At 43.4% G+C, this 18,028-nt stretch overlaps 1 protein-coding gene across 4 annotated transcripts in view; it reads right to left on the bottom strand.

Moving 5' to 3' along the window:
* METTL9 (methyltransferase like 9) overlaps positions 1-16,582 on the bottom strand; it is a 47,806-nt gene extending 31,224 nt beyond the window's left edge. For 2 of the 4 annotated variants that reach the window (XR_006786924.1, XM_045849048.1), the window contains exon 1: positions 16,174-16,582. Coding sequence is in view for 2 of the 4 variants with exons in the window: in XM_045849048.1 (XP_045705004.1) it covers positions 16,174-16,338 (165 nt within the window). In the remaining 2 variants the exon portion in view is untranslated. The remainder of the gene's footprint in view (positions 1-16,173) is intronic. The other 2 variants (XR_006786923.1, XM_045849047.1) reach the window with 1 other exon arrangement.
* Positions 16,583-18,028: the final 1,446 nt, after the last annotated feature.

The following is an 18,028-nucleotide window of genomic DNA, read 5'->3' as shown; positions in this document are numbered from 1 at the left end:
AGAAGTCCAAAAACAAACACAGAAGACTGAGTTAAATCTAAGATTTCCAAATATTATAATCTCATAGCACTTTGAGAATAATCATCCTCCCTTATACCTATAAAGTATAAAACACTTCTTCATAGGTAATTTCTCATTTAAGTCTTGTAACCCTTGAAGTAGGAAGAGAGTGGGGATGGGGGAGAGGCATTCAAGTCAGGCAGCTTAGTAGGTGGCAGAGCCAGGGACAGTCCAGGTGATCTGACCCTAGCCCAATACTCAGTCACAGTGCCCTATGGACCTTCAGATATAGGAAAGCTCTGCTGGCCTCTCCTTCACTAAGATGCAACATAAGAAGGCCATAACCAGCCCTGACTGGTGTCACTCAGTGGATTAAGCGTTGGCCTGTGAACCCAAGGGTCGCTGGTTTGATTCCCAGTCAGGACACATGCCTGGGTTGCAGGCCAGGTTCCCCGGTGCAGGGCGTGCTAGAGGCAACCACACATTGATGTTTCTCTCTCTTTCTTCCTCCCTTCTCCTCTGTCTAAACGTAAATAAATAAAATCTTAACAACAACAAAAACCTTAAGAAAAGGGCCATAACCAGCATTATTAACCTTGTTTTTAGGTTAAAAAAACAAAAGTCATATAATGCAATGATTTAACTCAAAACCACCAAATAAATAAATGTCAGAATAAGCAGTAAAGTTTAACACTCCAGCAACCAGATTAAGCTGCCTGTCTTCCTATAAACTATATACAGACCTTTAAAATACTGAGGTGTGCTTTATCAGGTCATATAACATTCTTACATACAGGGCAAACTGCACTTGAGAAAAATTAAGAAGTTACTTAAGGTTACACTGCAATCAATAAGAAGACAAAGTGATAATATGCTAAGAACCAGATTTCTAGAAATAGGCTATAACCAGAATACACATTTTAGAACAAAATTCAAGAACCTTCACTGTGGAAGAAATTTAATCTTCCACAATAAATGTTTTCCATTTCCATTTAGGTACAGTGAACCAGAGAAAGGGGAAAGAAAGTAGACTGAAAGGTACATCAGCTGTACTGTCAGCCCTATAATTAATGTTCTGGCTCTGACATTCTTGTGTAAGCTCAGACAAGTCACTTAATCTCTGAGCCCCTATTCACTCACTTGTAGACTAGAAATGTTACTAGTTTCTATCCTGCTACTGAGAGGATTAAACATGATAATTCAGACAAATCTTCATTATAGGAGCCAAATCACAGGAGAACCCAACAATAACTGCAATAAGCTCCCTGTAACACTGCCTGATAAATAAGAGTAAGTCCAGTCAAGATGGCTGTGTAGGCAGATGGGGCTCACATCTTCACAAAACCACATCAAAATTAAAACTAAAATATAGAATAACTATCACTCAGAACCATTAGAAATCTAGTTGAATAGAAGTCTGACAACTATGGAATTAAAGAAACTACATCCATCCAGACTGGTAGGAGAGGCACAGACGCAGAGCAGTCTGATCCCACAGCCACGTGTGGTGGATAAAAATTCGGGAAGGATATCTCCAGAGCGAGGAGTCCCAGTCCCACACCAGGCCCCCCCAAGCCCTGGGATCCAGTGCCAGAAAAATGAGTCCCCAAAACTTCTGGCTACAAAAACCAGCAGGGATTGAGTCAGTGGAGGAAACTTCTGGAGCCCCAAGCAGTTCTTCTTAAAGAAACCACACATGGACTGACCTACTCAGACTCACTCCCTCTGAGCTCCAGCACCAGGGTAGCAGCTTGAAAGGCATCACTGACATACTGGGAGAAACTGAAGTGTCTGGCATCAAGGTGAGTTGAGGCCATTGTCCTTTATCTAAACCCTCTCCACACAGAGCCACAGGGCCAGCAAACTGGTGCCATATCTGAGACTCCATCAGCCTGGCTAACACTGTTTGACCTGCCCTGGAGATCCCCAGGGATTCCACATCACCCAACTTACAGGCCCACCTAAGCCATATGAATGGAAAAGGAAAATGGACTTGGCTCAAGCTTCACAACTTCCTAAATCCTCTCAAACAAACAACAGCTGGCCTTAGTGTTACAGAACACACAAGGGGGGCCTGGGACAATATACTATTATTTAAAAGGCCCCCAGGTCCGTCATGTCCACCGCCTGAGGAAAGACGTCTCTCAATGCCAGAGATTCGTGAAAAGGAAAGGAAATGTTTATTTAATGCTATACAAACTTAAAGTAGTGACCTAATGTCTTTATCAAAAATCCCAAAGTCCCCCAAAACACCCACAAACAGACACAGTCCTTCCTTCCCCCTTTGCCCAGTCCAGAGTACCGTATTTCAGGGAAGGAAAATGAAGTCCTTGGCTCAGACAGTCCTCTGGTTCTTAGTTAGTCCTCCTTCTCGACTGGGAGACCTCCCTGGGTTCCCGGCACCCTCGGCTGAGTCGCGGGATCTCTGCTAAAACCAGGTGGTGGTTCCCCCTTCTAAAGCTGCGGGGGTCCCCACTCTGTCCAGGCCTCGTGGTTCTCCCTTTCAGGGCTGCGGGAAGGGGAGAGTCCCCACTCTGTCCAGGCCGCGTGGTTCTCTCTCTCTGGGATGCAGGAGTCTCCACTCCATCAAAGCCGCGTGGTTCTCTTTTCTATGGCTGCGGGAAGGGAGAGTCCTCACTCTGCCAAAACTGCGTGGTTCTCCCCCCTAATGGCCGCCAAGTCTGGGTTTTAAATCCCCGCGGCCAATCTTCCTCTGCAGCCTCATTTCCGACTCCTCCCACACTCGGCTTCACTTGCCAGAATTCATAACCTTCTAGCTTTACTGGGCTGCCATCTTGAGTCTGGGCAGGTGTGGCCCCCATGTCCTGGAGCCAATCTTCTCTGAGCTCCCATGCAGGCGCTGTAGCTTGGGGGATCTGCCCCAGTCACGTCTTGGTGGGGAAGTTACTTCCATTCCCCTGGCTCAGAGATGATCACAGTTATTTAACATATCTAAGCGACCAGCCAAAGGCTATAGATATGTTAAATGACCACGCCAGAGGGTAGCTGCAAGGCTGTTGCTATGCAAAACAGATCTCAATGGCCTTGCTCCATTTGTCCCTTCCCCCAACCCACACCCTGGGTGGGGGGGGGGATGGAGACATCTTAAAATCTCCTGGACACCTTAAGTTCTGGACCCCATTTCAAATGCCCATTTGGGGTCCCCCCTCTTGGCTGCACCCTGTAACATTAGTGAGCCCCAGGTCCAGCACTGGCAGCAGCCAGCCTAGGTTCACAGCCTGGCTTTGCCTGGGAATCTCTAAGCCCAGCACAAGTAGCAGCCATCTCAGATTGCTTTATAGCTCAGGAAGGGCAGCCCTGAGCAAAACAAGGGGAGGGGCTGACCTTGGCCTGTACCACTTGGGAAACCCCAGAGCCAGCACACCCAGTGGACAGCGACAGACCATGCTGGAGCACCACCACTCTGCCCCTATACAGTTCTTTCTCCACAGAGGGTGCAGGTTGGTGGTAAGAGGTCACAGCTGGTCCTTGCAGCTGACTGGCCTGGGTAATCCCTCCTACTGATGTGCCAACAGCAACCGAGGCTCAACTAAAAGAGAAGAGTATACTCAGCCCATAAAGAGGGCACACCTTGAATACCCAGTTTGGGTGTAAAGGGAGGGTGTGCCACTAAACCCTACAGGACACCTACTGTATTAGGCCACACTACCAAGACATGGAGTCAAAGCAGCTTGACCTAATATAATACACAGAAACAAACACAGGGAGGCTGTCAAAATGAGGAGACAAAGAAACATGGCCCAAACAAACAAATAAAACAGATCAAAACTCCAGAAAAAGAGCTAAATGAAATAGAGATAAGCAATCTGTCAGATGCAGAGTTCAAAATACTGGTTATAAGGATGCTCAAGGAAGTTAGTAAGGACCTCAACAGCATAAAAGATCCAGTCAGAAACAAAGGACACACTCATTTAAATAAAGAACAATTTACAGGGAAACAACAGAGAATGGATGAAGCAGAGAATCAAATCAATGATTTGGAACATAAGGAAGCAAATCAGAACAACCAATCAAAACAACAAGAAAAAAGAATCCAAAAAAATGAGGATAGTATAAATAGCCTCTGGGACAACTTCAAGAGGTCCAACATTCACATCGTAGGGGTGCCAGAAGGAGAAGAGAAAGAGCAAAAAACTGGAAATCTATTTGAAAAAATGTTGAAAGAAAACTTCCCTAATTTGGTGAAGGAAGTAGACATGCAGGTCTAGGAAGCTGAGAGGGTCCCAAACAAGGTGGATGCAAAGAGGTCCCCTCCAAGACACATCATAATTAAAATGCCAAAGCTTATAAAGATAAAGAGAGAACCTTAAAAACAGCAAGAGCAAAGTAATTAGTTACCTACAGGGGATTTCTCCTAAGACTGCCAGGTGATTTCTCAAAAGAAACTTTGGTCCTGGCTGGTGTGGCTAAATGGACTGGGTGCTGGCCTGTGAACCAAAGGGCCACTGCTTTGATTCCCAGTCAGGCAACATGCCTCAGTTGCAGGCCAGGTCCTTGGTAGGGGGTGCAGGAGAGGCAACCACACATTGATTTTCCTCTCCCTTTGTCCCTCCTTTCCCCTCTGTCTAAAAAAAAATAAAATCTTTCTTAAAAAAAGAAACCTTTCAGGCTAGAAGGGATTGGCAAGAAATATTCAAAGTCATAAAAAGCAGGGACCTACAGCCAAGATTGCTCTACCCAGCAAAGCTATCATTTGGAATCAAAGGGCAGATAAAGAGCTTCCTAGACAAGAAAAAAAATTAAAGGAGTCCATCATCACCAAACCATTATCATATGAAATGTTAAAGGGACTTAATTTCAGGAAAAGATCAAAACTATGAACAATAAAATGGCAAAAATACGTATCTATCAATAATTGAATCTAAAAAACAAACTAAGCAAAGAAGAACAGAGTCAGAATCATAGATATGGAGGGTGTTTTGATGGTGCCAGATGGGAGGGGCACTTGGGGAATGGGTAAAGAGGTGAGAGGATTAAGAAGTATAAATAGGTAGTTACAGAATAGCCAGGGGAATGTAACATATAGTATAGGAAATGGAGTAGCCAAAGAACTTAAATGTATGTCCCATGGACATGAAAAATGGTGTGGGGATTGTCTGAGGGAGTAGGGGGTACTGGGTTGAGGCGGCAAAGGGGGAAAAATCAGGATGACTATAATAGCATAATGAGTAAAATACAATTCTTAAAAAAAGACTAAGCCCATGAAGTACAATGATGAAACCATAGAGCCAGTCAGTTACTATTAATCAATTATCTGCTAAAAAAAATCAATTTTTCCCAGTAAGGAGCCAAAAGCAACTTGTTTCCCCCTAACAAATATGACTCTGTATCAGCAGTAGGTGTCCCACAACCGCTGACACTATTGGTAGACCAATTTTCTAGTCATCCTAAGCTTACTAAATGTGGGTAAAATCTTGCGTAGTTATAAACCAGTACAAAATAAGCAAACAGGTACATTAAAATTTCAAAGATTGACTAATCTTTATACAAATCCTGTACCCTAAACTAGATAAACCAAATCCTTCCAATTGTTGATTGATTTGTTTTAATTTACCATTTAAACATTGTTACCAAAACTGCTTGAACCTAAAGACTAATTTTATTTTTACAAGTATATGACAAGCTCTGAAGCTTCTTACATTCACTGCTTATACTTTTTCCTTCATCTAAAAATGTTCGTCCTTAATCATTAACTAGTTCTTAATACTCACTATACCTCAAGGTATGCCCCATGCAGGTCATAAACCATTTTTTAATACTTGTGACCTCCTGATGTACATTCTGAACTCTGTAATACTAATGCCACTCTGACATTTATTTTTCATTCTCTGAAGTTACTAATCAAGATGAAAGTCATCTCCTTGGTAACAGGCAATCAGATACATTATATTAATGTGGACTACAAGTCATTCAGGTGAAACCAAAGGGCTAAGAATTCTTTGGCATCCATTTGTAAGTGGAAAACTGGAACAACAATGGACTCTAACTTGCAAAACTAAGCAATACGTGGCAATATTAACTGAGAGCATTGTTTTCAAATGCTAAAAGAAAAACCCACATTTTTAACAGTATTTCTCTCAACTCATCAACATTAATACACGTGGTTGAACCTTTACTGCCACGTACATCTTTCAGAAAAGAAATGGCTTACTGAACAAAATGTATACAGAATAAAGACCAAAGCCCTCTCTTTAAAGATAAAGGTTGAAAGTCCATGTTTCTCCTGACTATTTGCATGATAACAAACTGTTAACTCCATGGCAGCATTCTTCATAATCACCAAAATGTGGTAAAAACCCAAATGACCATCAACTAATGAATAGATACAAGAGTATATATACTATTCTGCCATAAAAAGGAAGGAAAGACAGGTTCATGCAAAGACATGGATAAACTTTGAAAACATTATGCTAAGTGAAATAATCCAATCACAAAAGGCCACAAACTACACAATTTCATTTACATGAATTATCTAGAATAGAAAGATCCAGAGACAGAAATTAGACTGTGAGTACTAAGGGGTGATGGGAGGAAACCATGGGAAGTTGTCTGCTAGTGGGTTTCTTTTTGAAGTGATGGAAATATTCTGAAGTTAGAGTTGTGATGGTGGCACAGCTCTGAATATACAGTACTAAAAACCAATAAATTGGATATTTTAAAAGAATGGATTTTATGGTACATGAAAGTATATCTCAACAAAGCTGTTTTTTAAATTTTTTTTAAAGTTGAGTCTTGTTTTTTTAAGATTTTATTTATTTTTAGAGAGAGGGGAGGGGAAGGAGAAAGAGAGGGAGAGAAACATCAACATGTGGTTGCTTCTCATGTGCCCCTCAACTGGGGAACTGGCCTGCAACCTAGGCATGTGGCCCTGACTGGGAATCGAATCAGCAACCCTCTGATTTGCAGGCTTGTGCTCGATCCACTGAGCTACACCAGCCAGGGCCTAAATCTGTTTTTTTTAAATACACACAAATCTAGATTCTGATCTTCCAGAAATTAAAAGTGGTTTGAACTTTTAAGTGATCAAGCAAAGTTCTTTAAAAATGCAACTTTTTAGTGCAAATCTGATCATGTCACTTTCCTATTTCACAGAAGTCTCAGGATAAAATCCAAAATGCTCAGTCTGGCTTATGAGGCACTATGGAATTTGTCCATTCTGCCAAAGCCTCACCTCGAGTCCCTACCAACCCATTAACACCTGGCCCCTATGTCACAAGACCCTACACTTTTCTTTCTGGAAGGCTCCTTTCCCACAGCTGTCTCACATGGTATTTGCTCTGTCCTCTACACTTCTTACCACCCCAACCCATTCCCTCTTCACCTGGTTAACTTGACCTGTGCCTAAATGTTTCTTCAACTATGTTTCCCTTAACTTCTAGACTTGGTTGCATCCCGCCCATTCTAATACCCTCTCATATAGCCCATATGTCTCTTCAGTGACATTTAGGACCAGTAAACTGAACAGCTAATTACTTGCATATTCAGTGTCAACTTTCCAAGGTAGACCTAAAGTTTCATAAAATAAGGATGACGACTGACTTCAGCACCTGGCACAGATTCAGAAGAATAATAAATGTTCATCAAATGAATTGCTAAAAATTACAGGCAGCCTGCTCTGGCTGGGGTAGCTCAGTTGGATGAGCATGGGTCTGTGAACCAAAAGGGGCTCAATTCCCAGTCAGGGCACATGCCTAGGTTGCCAGTGTGGGGTGCGTGAGAGGCAACTACACACTGATGTTCCTCTCTTTTCCTTCCCCTCTCTCTAAAAATAAATAAATAAATAATCTCTTTTTTAAAAAGCATGGGCAGTCTAACAGAATTTGGAGTGTCTAGCAAAATCCTGGAGGGAACCTAAGGATAACCAGCTGTCACTGGGCTTCTGTCAACTTTTAAATCTCCAAGGGTTTTGCAAGGCCTTTCTTAAATCCAGTTCTGCAAACAGTGGTTAAATCTATCCACCCACCACAAAATTGTATTACCATGAGCAAGCAAAAAGGAGGACACTGACTGAGCACCTACTTTTTACCAGACACCCATTTACTTCTGAATAATGGGAAGCCTGGGATCCCTGGGCAACTCCAGCTGATTTAAGTTCCTGTTCAACAGATGTATGTTGTTTTATAAGAAGCTTCTTTTAAAAGCAGTTTCTTTAAAAGAAGCTTCTCTTCCCCTCTACCCAGCGTGTCTGCTTAAGATTCACTTTCACAAAAGAAAAGCAGGCTTCTTCTGCCCAATTAAACTGGACTGGATTTATTTACAGAAAAGATAACCTGATCTAGATAGCAACTAAATTATTATAGAACAAGGTTTCTCAACACTACTGATATCTGGGCCTGGATAATCCTTGTCATTAGGCTGTCCTATGCACTGCAGGATGTTTAGCAGCAGCCCTGGCATCTACCCATCAGATACCAGTAGCACTCCCCTAATTGTGACAAGCCAAAATGTTCCAGACATTGCCAATGTCCCTGAGAGCCAAAATCACCACTGCTTAAGAACTGTAGATGGGTTTACCGAGAAAATATCATTGTTCTGACCTTCTGGTAGTGTTTCCTAACCATCTAAACTTACCAGTGGTCTAGGGAATTTAGGGTCCAGAGGGGGAATCAGAAACAAAGTGAAAACAAGTAATGGGTTATGATCTTGCCCAGGACCTTCAGGCCTTAAATGAGCAGCCACCTTGCCCTTAAGGTAAGATGCTGACTAGAGAGCAAATCATCGAGGGAGCCACTGCAACCCTTGGCAATCTCCCTGAAGTTGCCTCTGAGGCAACCCAGCTTCAATGAAAAGGTGCAATGAGCTCACAGCAAAGGGTGACCTGTTTGTGGGTTCATGCGCACTTTCAAGCAGATGAGTTCTTTGAATGTGTGCTCCTTAAAGACCACAAAGACAAAGGTGCACAGATAAGATCAAAGTATTATGCTTGTTAAATTTTCACATTGGAAGGACCATGTACCAGGCTGGACTCCAGCTGAAGACCACAGTACATGAAAATGCCTCATATTAGCATCTTCCTTTAAAGCCCACTCAAATTTTGTTCAATCTAAAGAATAAGTAAATCTTTTGAATACCAAACTAATCAACCCAGAGTAATGCAATCATCTGCTGATGCCAAGTATAAAGTAGGATGTGATAACTAAACATACATCTTCTAAAAATGACAGCAACAAGACTGCAAAGATGCAAATAATTAGCCAAACAATAAACAGCCAAATCAGGTACATGACAGGAGGTCTGCACATATATTGGGTGACATTAATCAAAGTAATGGAGTATTAGGTCCTCTCTTAAAGACTTCATTATGAGCATCTCCTAATCTTTACATAATCTTGAATGGTGAATCATTCTTTCAAAGCAGAAATGCAATATTCCTACAAAATTATCTTTGCTTATCAGGCTGAGGGACATAGATAAAAACTTTTTTGAAATTATTTTTTTGGAGTTCCTCAATCAGTCAAACATGAGTTGTATGATATAACAGTCTTTTATTCCAAAATATAAAGGACTTGAGCACATTAGCAGAACTAGAAAGTTATTTAAAAAAACAACTTCCTGATTTTCGGTAATGTGGTATAATAAGTAAATATTTGGCCTTTATCCTCAGTTCCAGGCACAGAGTCCCTAAAACCTCTTGAGTAATAAGAATAACTTATCACTCAAGTTGGAACTTTCAGCCCAGCTCATACCTTCAGAAAGGGTGAGGGGCTGGAGACTGAGCTCAATAACTAAAGGCCAGTGATTTAAATCACACCTAATCATGAAGCTTTCATAAAACTCCTAAATAGGATTCTGGGCATACATGCTGCTGAACACACTGGTGTGCTGGGAGGGTGGTGCACCGGGAGAGGGCATGAAAGGTCTGTGTTAGTCCCCACCCCTAAACCTGGCCGTCTGTGTCTCCTCCTCTTTGGCAGTACCTGAGTTGTATCCTTTATAATAAACCAGTAAACACAAGTAAAGTGTTATCTTAAACTCTGTGTTGAGTCTTTCCAGCAAATTATCTAACCTGAGGGGAATCTCAGAATTTGTAGCCAAATGGACCATGACTGGCAGCGAGCATCTAAAGTGAGGGCAATCTTGTGGGACTGAGCCCTTAAACATGTGAACTGACACTAACTCCAGTCATTAGTGTAGGACATCTAGTTGATATCATAGAACTGAAGAATTAGTTGGTGACAGAAAAAAAAAAAAAAACACCACAGGTAAGGTCTTTCCCCCACCCCATATTAAACTTGATGAAAAGCATACAAACTAGATGAATGCCAGTATTTGGAACAGTTGTCCCACCCTTGTTTAACTCAAACTGCAAATAACTCTTGACTAGTGTTTTGGCACACCTCTACATAATTCACCATCCATACAGAGGGCCACAGAAGTAGGGGCCATCTCCTATTGAGAGGGCAGCCTATTTCACAGGTTTCCCTGGAGTGGTATTGTGAACTAGCGGGAAAAAAAGGAGACAGACCAGGGCTCAAAACCCAACTCTGCCATAGATGAACTGTACTTTTGATCACGTCTCATCTCTCTTAGCTTCAACCTTCTATCTGTAAAGTGGGGGTGAGCCACTTACTTCCCAGAGTTGTCATGAGGATTAGAAGGGATAATATATTTAAAGTGCACACAACACAACAGTAGCCCAATAACTGCAGATTTTCTTCCTGGGAACTTGCTGTCCAAGATCCACAAAATTTGGTCAGAGAAAAACTAAAGTTCAAGGGAATGCCTAAAAACCACATTGTTGGTCTGGGCACACAGTCCTTCTTAAAAGCAGTAAGCAACCAAAGACCTGAGACATTCAGGGCCACTAAAAACCATCAGAATGGCTCCACTCATGGGGCCCATGAACACAGAATCTTTTCTACTACAGGGAGTAGTCAGATCAAGCCCAATGACATTGACCTTGACAGCTGAAGATTCAAAAGCCACATTCTAAGTTTCTGCAGTGCAACCAAATCAGTGCACACATTTCACCAATGACACCTTCATGCATCTAAACACAGCACAGGCATAAACAGGCAAACCACTCATTATTTTTCTAATGATACAAACCAACCCAACAAGCTCTTTAGCTGAGATTTCAATGTGTGAAGTAACAAGGTACCCTCACATCCATGCACAGGAACAATTTATACAGATTAAATTAAGTTGCTTCAGCTTTGATTTCATAAATAATTGTCCACCTTCATTTCAAATACTGTTAGTATTTTATAATCCTGAGGTGTGAACAAAGCTTCATAGGGTCTAAACAAGAGTCTTTTACTGGAAGTTACCGTCCTTGTTTAACTCACAAATCTCAGATAGTGTTTTGAGGTCAATATCTCTACAGAGTTGGCTTTTGAAGGTCTCCTAGGGCACATAAAGGCCCCTGGTATATACAGAAGGAGAGAAATAGCAGTTCAGTTCCAGGAAACTGAAGCAAGCACTTGTTTAGGGTTTCAGCACAGGTTATAAGGAAGGAAAGAACTCTTCAAAATCTCTAGTATTCAGCTGCAAAGGCCTCCAGACTCTCGAAGGTAGTTCAGAGGAAGACACGAGTCCATCTGTTTGGCTGACTGCCTTGAGCACTGTTAACTCATGCCCAACTTCAGTCCACCTCCACAGATAAATGGGGAGTCAGGAGACCAAATCTGTCCGTTAGCACAACCTCTGACCTCTGGCTGTGCTGTCCAAGTATTTTTCCATTCGGGAAAAAAACCCACATAGAGTAATTCTATCTTTAATCCATCATCACTTGTGGCATAGCACAGTCCTAAGCTTATATAAGAAGGTAAAAAAATAATTCAAACAGACACATGCAATTGGAGGTTACACCTTAATAACTGCAGATACTGAATGTTGCTTGTGCTTGTAAAAAGCCATGCAGTAAATCATCTGGAGAAAATGTCCTGTCTTGGTTCTAGGGAGTTCTGTAACAATTCTCTTTTCATTCCACCAATTAAGATGCTATTGAATGACTGTTATTACCGGGAACCTAGTTAGTGAGGCCTACAAGTTCTTTCAAGTTTCAATAGTTGCATCAATGTAAAGTACTAGGTATAATGCATAGAAAAGACTAGATCCAAAGTTTTTGTTGCTACTTTCTTTTGAAGGCCCAAGTCTGCCAATACAGAAAAATGACATAAATTATCTCTCCCCAATGCATCAATCTACCCACCTTGAAACCTGAGATTAAGAATGTGCTGATTAAGAAATCTAAATTTTTCTCTGGAGAAAATGCTGTAAAGGACCAGATAGTAAATATTTCAGGCTTGCAGGTCACCAAGTAGCAACTATTACTCTGCTGACATAGGCTGGAAGGACTCATAGACAACAGGCAAATGAATGTGGTGGCTCTGTTCCAACAAAATTGTTTTGTTGACACTGAAATCTGAATTTCATATAAGAAATTTTCACGTTACAAAATAATGCAATTTTTTGCAACCACTTAAACATGTAATTTACTTCACATGCTGTACAAAAAAAGTCAGTGAGCCCAATTTGGCCCACTGTTGGGAACTGCCCTGCCTGATATCAGAAGCTATAACCCCCACCAAGGCTAAGGCTGAGGGAACGACCTTGGAACCATAAGCCACCAAGGAGACAGGCTTATCTCCCTGGCAGGAGCACTGCTTCTGCTCCTTTTACTTCATCTATAACTGGCCCCCAATGCTAGGTTGGTTAGCCAATGATGGGTAAGATTCCCCAAGGGGGGCATGACCTAAGACAGGCACGATCACATGGGAGGCCCCCAAGGAAGGACTTTGGAGGCTACAGCAAAAGGGGGTGATGGACCCTTGCCCCTCAGCTTTGACAAAACCTGAGTCTTCATTGTCTGTGAGAAAATCTTATCTCTTGGTTGCCTTGGTTGCCTTAGTTCCCTTGCTCCACCTAAGCCTGAAACAATGACAGGGTGGTGCCGCTCTGTGCTGGAAAGGGCAGGTTCCCCAGGTGATCAGGCCTAAGAAAGAATATGTAAAATCCTGTGAAGCCTGCTTTGTTTAGAATGCTCTCAGTTGAATGATAAGGGTCCAAGGAAGAAGTAAGTTTGTTCCTTAAAGTTTAACAGCTCTTTGACCCTGACTCAAAATAGGCCCTCAGAGCTCCTTGTTATCTGTTGTTCGATCCTTACTTCCTGGCAATGAGCAATGAGCTTTACCTGAATTCTTATGCAAATGAACACAATAAAAGCCTGTCGGGTGGGGGAACAAGGCGCTTCCCACTAGAGAGTGGCCGTTTCGTCCCTGTTTCTCCACAGGACTCAGTTATCTCTGTGTATGTTTTTCTCGTGTTTCGACAAGCCATCTGCAGCGTTCTGAGGTCACTGCCGGTCGGTGGCCGCAACAGCCCACCAAATACATCCTTGCTCTAAAAGCTGATCCCGCTTCTCTTATCCAAAGTAAAACAGAATCTTAGTTTTGAAGCCAGCACACCAAACCAAGTTACAAAAATGGTGCTACTACAATAGTTTTAAAGTTGGTTTAGCTCAAAGAAGGCTTGCATCTGTAGGCTATAGTTACTAAATAGCAATTGTTAATGTATAGACATTGCCCAAGTGCCAAAGTGGTGGAGAATTATTTTAACCATAGAATCTTCCACCGTAGCTTCTTAATAAAATAACCATAAGGAAAGCTGTGCTAAGTACGGGGCAATCAAATCCATAATCCTATTTTCATGCAACTCCAAAAGAATCAGATGTGTCTGGCTATGGAACCCACATACTCAACTGAACACAAGACCTTGTGGAAAACTATTAATTTGATGGGGTGAGGGGAACCATTAGAGTTGCTATTTCACAAGCAACAAAGTTTGTAAAGCAAATCCAAGATCCTGGAATACAGGTTGGGGCAAAAGTAGGTTTACAGATGTTTGTACAGAATACATTAATAAATAATAATAGAAAAATAAACTGTTCCCCATACTCACAATTATAAACCTACTTTTGCCCCACCCCTTATAAAGCAAAGAAGACAGTCTCCTATTTTACCTAACCTCACTGTGGTTTCCATACACATTTCTTTTGCCCATTTTAACCTTATTTGTGGATACTTTCATAATGTGACTGTATCATCTCAAAATGTCTGGATTGATTATTCTAAGGAAAAGAGATGTATCTCCCCCTAACTATTTCAAAATCACCAAATTAGTCTTCACCTTGAAGAAATTAACTACCAAATTGTTTGTGCAACTGGTTGAAACACACACAAACCACACATACACCCACACACGAACACATTCACATAAACATGCACACCTAAATATCCCCGAAGCATAATGAAGTAAATGAGGTATCTGAAACCAGTATTAATTTTCCTTAGAATCTGACAGATGCAGCTTTAAAAACATATACCATCAGAAAGTAACCTCTGTTAGGAGATATTCTAAGGCTGTATCTACAGTTATAATTCTACCCAGGTTCCATAAAAATCAAAGAGTTTACAGTTTTTCAATTTTTAAAATATGCCCAACTTTATGAGCACATAAGACATACTAAGTGTGCTGCAGAAGAGGTAGTCACAAGTGTTAGAACATCTCCAGCTAAGAGACTCACTCACCCATAATTTCACTTCAGCGGAAATAAGCCTCCTTTTTACCCTATCCAGAACCATATTTCTACTACCTGCTGAAAATGACTTTTTAATTCATTTTACACCACTATCTGTGTGTATTTCCCATATGGAAATGTGACATTTTGGCAATTGTACATTATCACTACACTACTTCAGAGTTGACTAGTGTAATTAATCTAAAAATGACTAGTGTAATTAATGACTAGTGTAATTAGTCCATAGCAAAGAATGTCGTTTTACAACTTAAGATCACCTACTAGGTTTATGCACACTCCTCACAGTATCATAAGTGTTATTACCTAACAAATTGCAATAGCTGTGGGATTACCAAAAAGATTACAGAAGTTTGCCCTGGCTGGCATAGCTCAGTGGATTGAGTGCAGGCTGTGAACCAAAGTGTCACAGGTTCGATTCCCAGCCAGGGTATATGCCTGGGTTGCAGGCCATAACCCCCAGCAACCCCACATTGATGTTTCTCTCTCTCTATCTCCCTCACTTCCCTCTCTAAAAATAAATAAATAAAATCTTAAAAAATATATATATATAAAAAAAGATTATGGAAATTTATGATTTCCTTTAAACATAGAAAAATGGCCAGTGTAAATATTTCCTATTTAAGAACTAAACGCTACTTTTCTAAGTAAATTCTTTTACCTCCTTAGATAATTCTTTATTATCATTAAAACGCATGAAATCAATCTTAGTGTAAACTCGCTGAACACCTGGCATACATAATGAGAAAAGCAACATAGGAAAATGATAAATCTATGAAAATAATGAGACAAAATGGGGACTAAGAATTGGATTCTGCTCTCTGGAAAGGCAAACTACTATAAACGCTAGCTATTACGAGCCAACACTCTGGCAGAGGTCAAAAGCCTCTCCAATGAATGTAAACTGTAAATTACAGTACGGTCAAACATGAAATATCTCACCCTTAATTCCACAGCTGGCCTGCACATATATCTTTGAACAGCACAAAGCTAAGCGGCCAAACCGGCCCCACTACCTAACCCTGCCAGTAAAAGCTTCCATCTCCTCCGTTCCTACCACATCTTTCTGGTCAGACAACACCTCAATTTGGAGTTGTTCTCTCAGGTAGGAGCGGAAGACTGGGTGGGGTGGGTGCAAGGGCCTGTCAAATAGTTTGTGCTTCGGACAAATGATACCCGAATACGCGTGGAGAGTTGAGTGGCGACGCACTGTTACATTTCTGTGTGACCCTTTGTATGATCACAGGTTCAACCAGACAAATAGAGGGGCCGGCTCTTCGGGGGTATGGAGAGTGTGCGACGTGACGGGCTTGGTCTGCTTGTTTATACCTCAGACCTGGTGCCAAACGAGTGCCCACCGCTGGGGGCCGAGGTGGTCGAGTCTGCAGCAACCGCCTGGGGCGCGGGAACAATGCGGGGCCTGGGGCGCCCACGCTCGGCCTGCGGCGGGGATACAAGGGATCTCAGCAGCCGGGGGGAGAACGAAAGGCACCCTCCGCCGAGCGCCCGGCAGGGGAACTTTTCGCTGGGCCGAGGCCGCAGCCCCTCACAATGGCCGCCAAGCGCCGCAAGGCCCGGCCGCCACGCCCCCGCCCCGCGGGCCAGGCCGGTACCTGGTGGTTCTCCTTCCTGCCGCCCGCTGGCGCCGCCGGCCCACCGGGGCCGCTCGTCATGTTCACGTACAGGGAGCGGGTGAGCGGGCTCCGCAGCGTCCACATCCTCCGCGCCAGCCACACGGACGCCAGGCTGAGGCACAGCCAGCCCGCCAATAGTCTCATCAGGGGCAGCGGCCGCTGAGTCCGATCACTGCCGGCGCCGAGGTGAAGAGCAGGACGCGCCGCCGCCTCGGGCCGCCGCCGCCGCCGCCGGGGCTCGAGACATCTTGTCCTACTTGTCCATTCAGCCCGTGCGCGGCTGAGGCGGGAGAGTAGAGGGGCGGGCTGCACGCAGCCTTCCCGCCTCTCTTTCCCTTCCTGCCACGGAACGCCGCAGCCGCCGGCGCGTGTTTCCAGCCGAAGCACAAACAAGCAGGGGAGCGCGTACTGCCCGGGAGGCCTGCTTTCCGCCCAATCAGACAGCGGAACGGGCGGGGAAGCGGAACTAGGGGAGCGCGCTTTCTCCCGGAGCGCAGCTATGTACTCGGTCTCCTCCTGTACTCCGGAAATATGTGTGTGTGTGTGTGTGTGTGTGTGTGTGTGTGTGTGTGTGTGTGTTGGGGGGGGTCGTTTTAATTTTTTTTACGGCGGGTGAGATCCCTTTCGAAGAGGGTAACTGAAATCTCCCGGTCCGTCTAAGGTGGTGCTACCAGGCAGGACTTCTGGTCTTTCCTTGCCTTAGTGGTTATCTCTGGGCTGCTCATCCCCCAACCCCGATCGACTTTCACCTGGTTGTGCAAATTGGCTCGGGCTATGGAGCGGAGTCTCCTCTCTCCCAACCCTCAGACCACAGTCTTGGAGACTGACGCTGCCAGTTGTTAGCTGTTACTGGCTCAGCTACGTGGCTTCCTGTTTACATTAGGAGCCCACAAGCCAGACCCAGGGGTGTCCATCCTTATTTGCCAGGGCTGCAAACCAGACAGGAATTTGGGGAAAGGATACCACTCCACCTGGTCCCCCAAGCCAGGCCATTTACAACCGGCTTCTAAGAGGTATCAGTAAAAGCGCTGCCTTTGTTGGGAGATGCTGCAACTGGGATGTTTTAATGTACTGTTGATCCTGTCCAAAAACGGAGACCCCAAATTAGTGTCTCCGACTGCAATTAACAGACGGAAGTTGAGCACAACACTCTTAAAGCGAACTAAGTTCTGGGAGCAGTATTTACCCGGATGTTTCTTTGATCATTTATAGCTCGGGGAGACCTAGCAACCTTTCAAAACTGAAGGGTTTTCCGTGTTCCTGTGCCTGAATTTCTGCTGCTACCCAATGTGCAACTAAGGAGTGACACAGTTCATGGATTCCCTAATGCTAACATTCTCCTAGGTTTATTTAGAAAATGGTTTCAATTTAACTGCACTAGAGTTGTGGAAAATAACACACGCGGGAGAGATGGCGGAGCACGAACCTTTATTATGCATGCGGGCTCAGAGGAGAAACCCCAAATTCTGAACAATGAGCTCAAGCTGGAGTTTCCTTTATATGCTTGTTACACAGGCAGGAGGAGGAGGGGAAGGAGTGCAGCTGCTAAAACCGGGGTTAGTGTACTACCTTGAGATAACTGTTTATCCGGGAATGGCTGCTGGTCAGCTCCTACCTAAGAATAGCTACTGCTCAGCTATGTCCTGTCACATTACCCCCTTTGATGCTCTAAGGTGTTTTTATCCCTTTAGCATCACTATATACCTGGCTATATGGCTGAGGTCCTTGGGAGGGTTGCAACTGCTGATACTGGTGTTGGTACCATTGGAAGGCTAACACTTTGGCGGCTGCCCTACAAGTCACTGTAGCCTCAAGTGTTGGACCAAGGTCCGGA

Source organism: Phyllostomus hastatus, unplaced genomic scaffold, assembly GCF_019186645.2.
Source record: "Phyllostomus hastatus isolate PE091 unplaced genomic scaffold, TTU_PhHast_1.1 phas_contig_64, whole genome shotgun sequence".
Lineage (NCBI taxonomy): Eukaryota > Metazoa > Chordata > Mammalia > Chiroptera > Phyllostomidae > Phyllostomus > Phyllostomus hastatus.
Note: the sequence above shows the minus strand (reverse complement) of the source record. Positions and strands in the feature narration are given on the sequence as shown.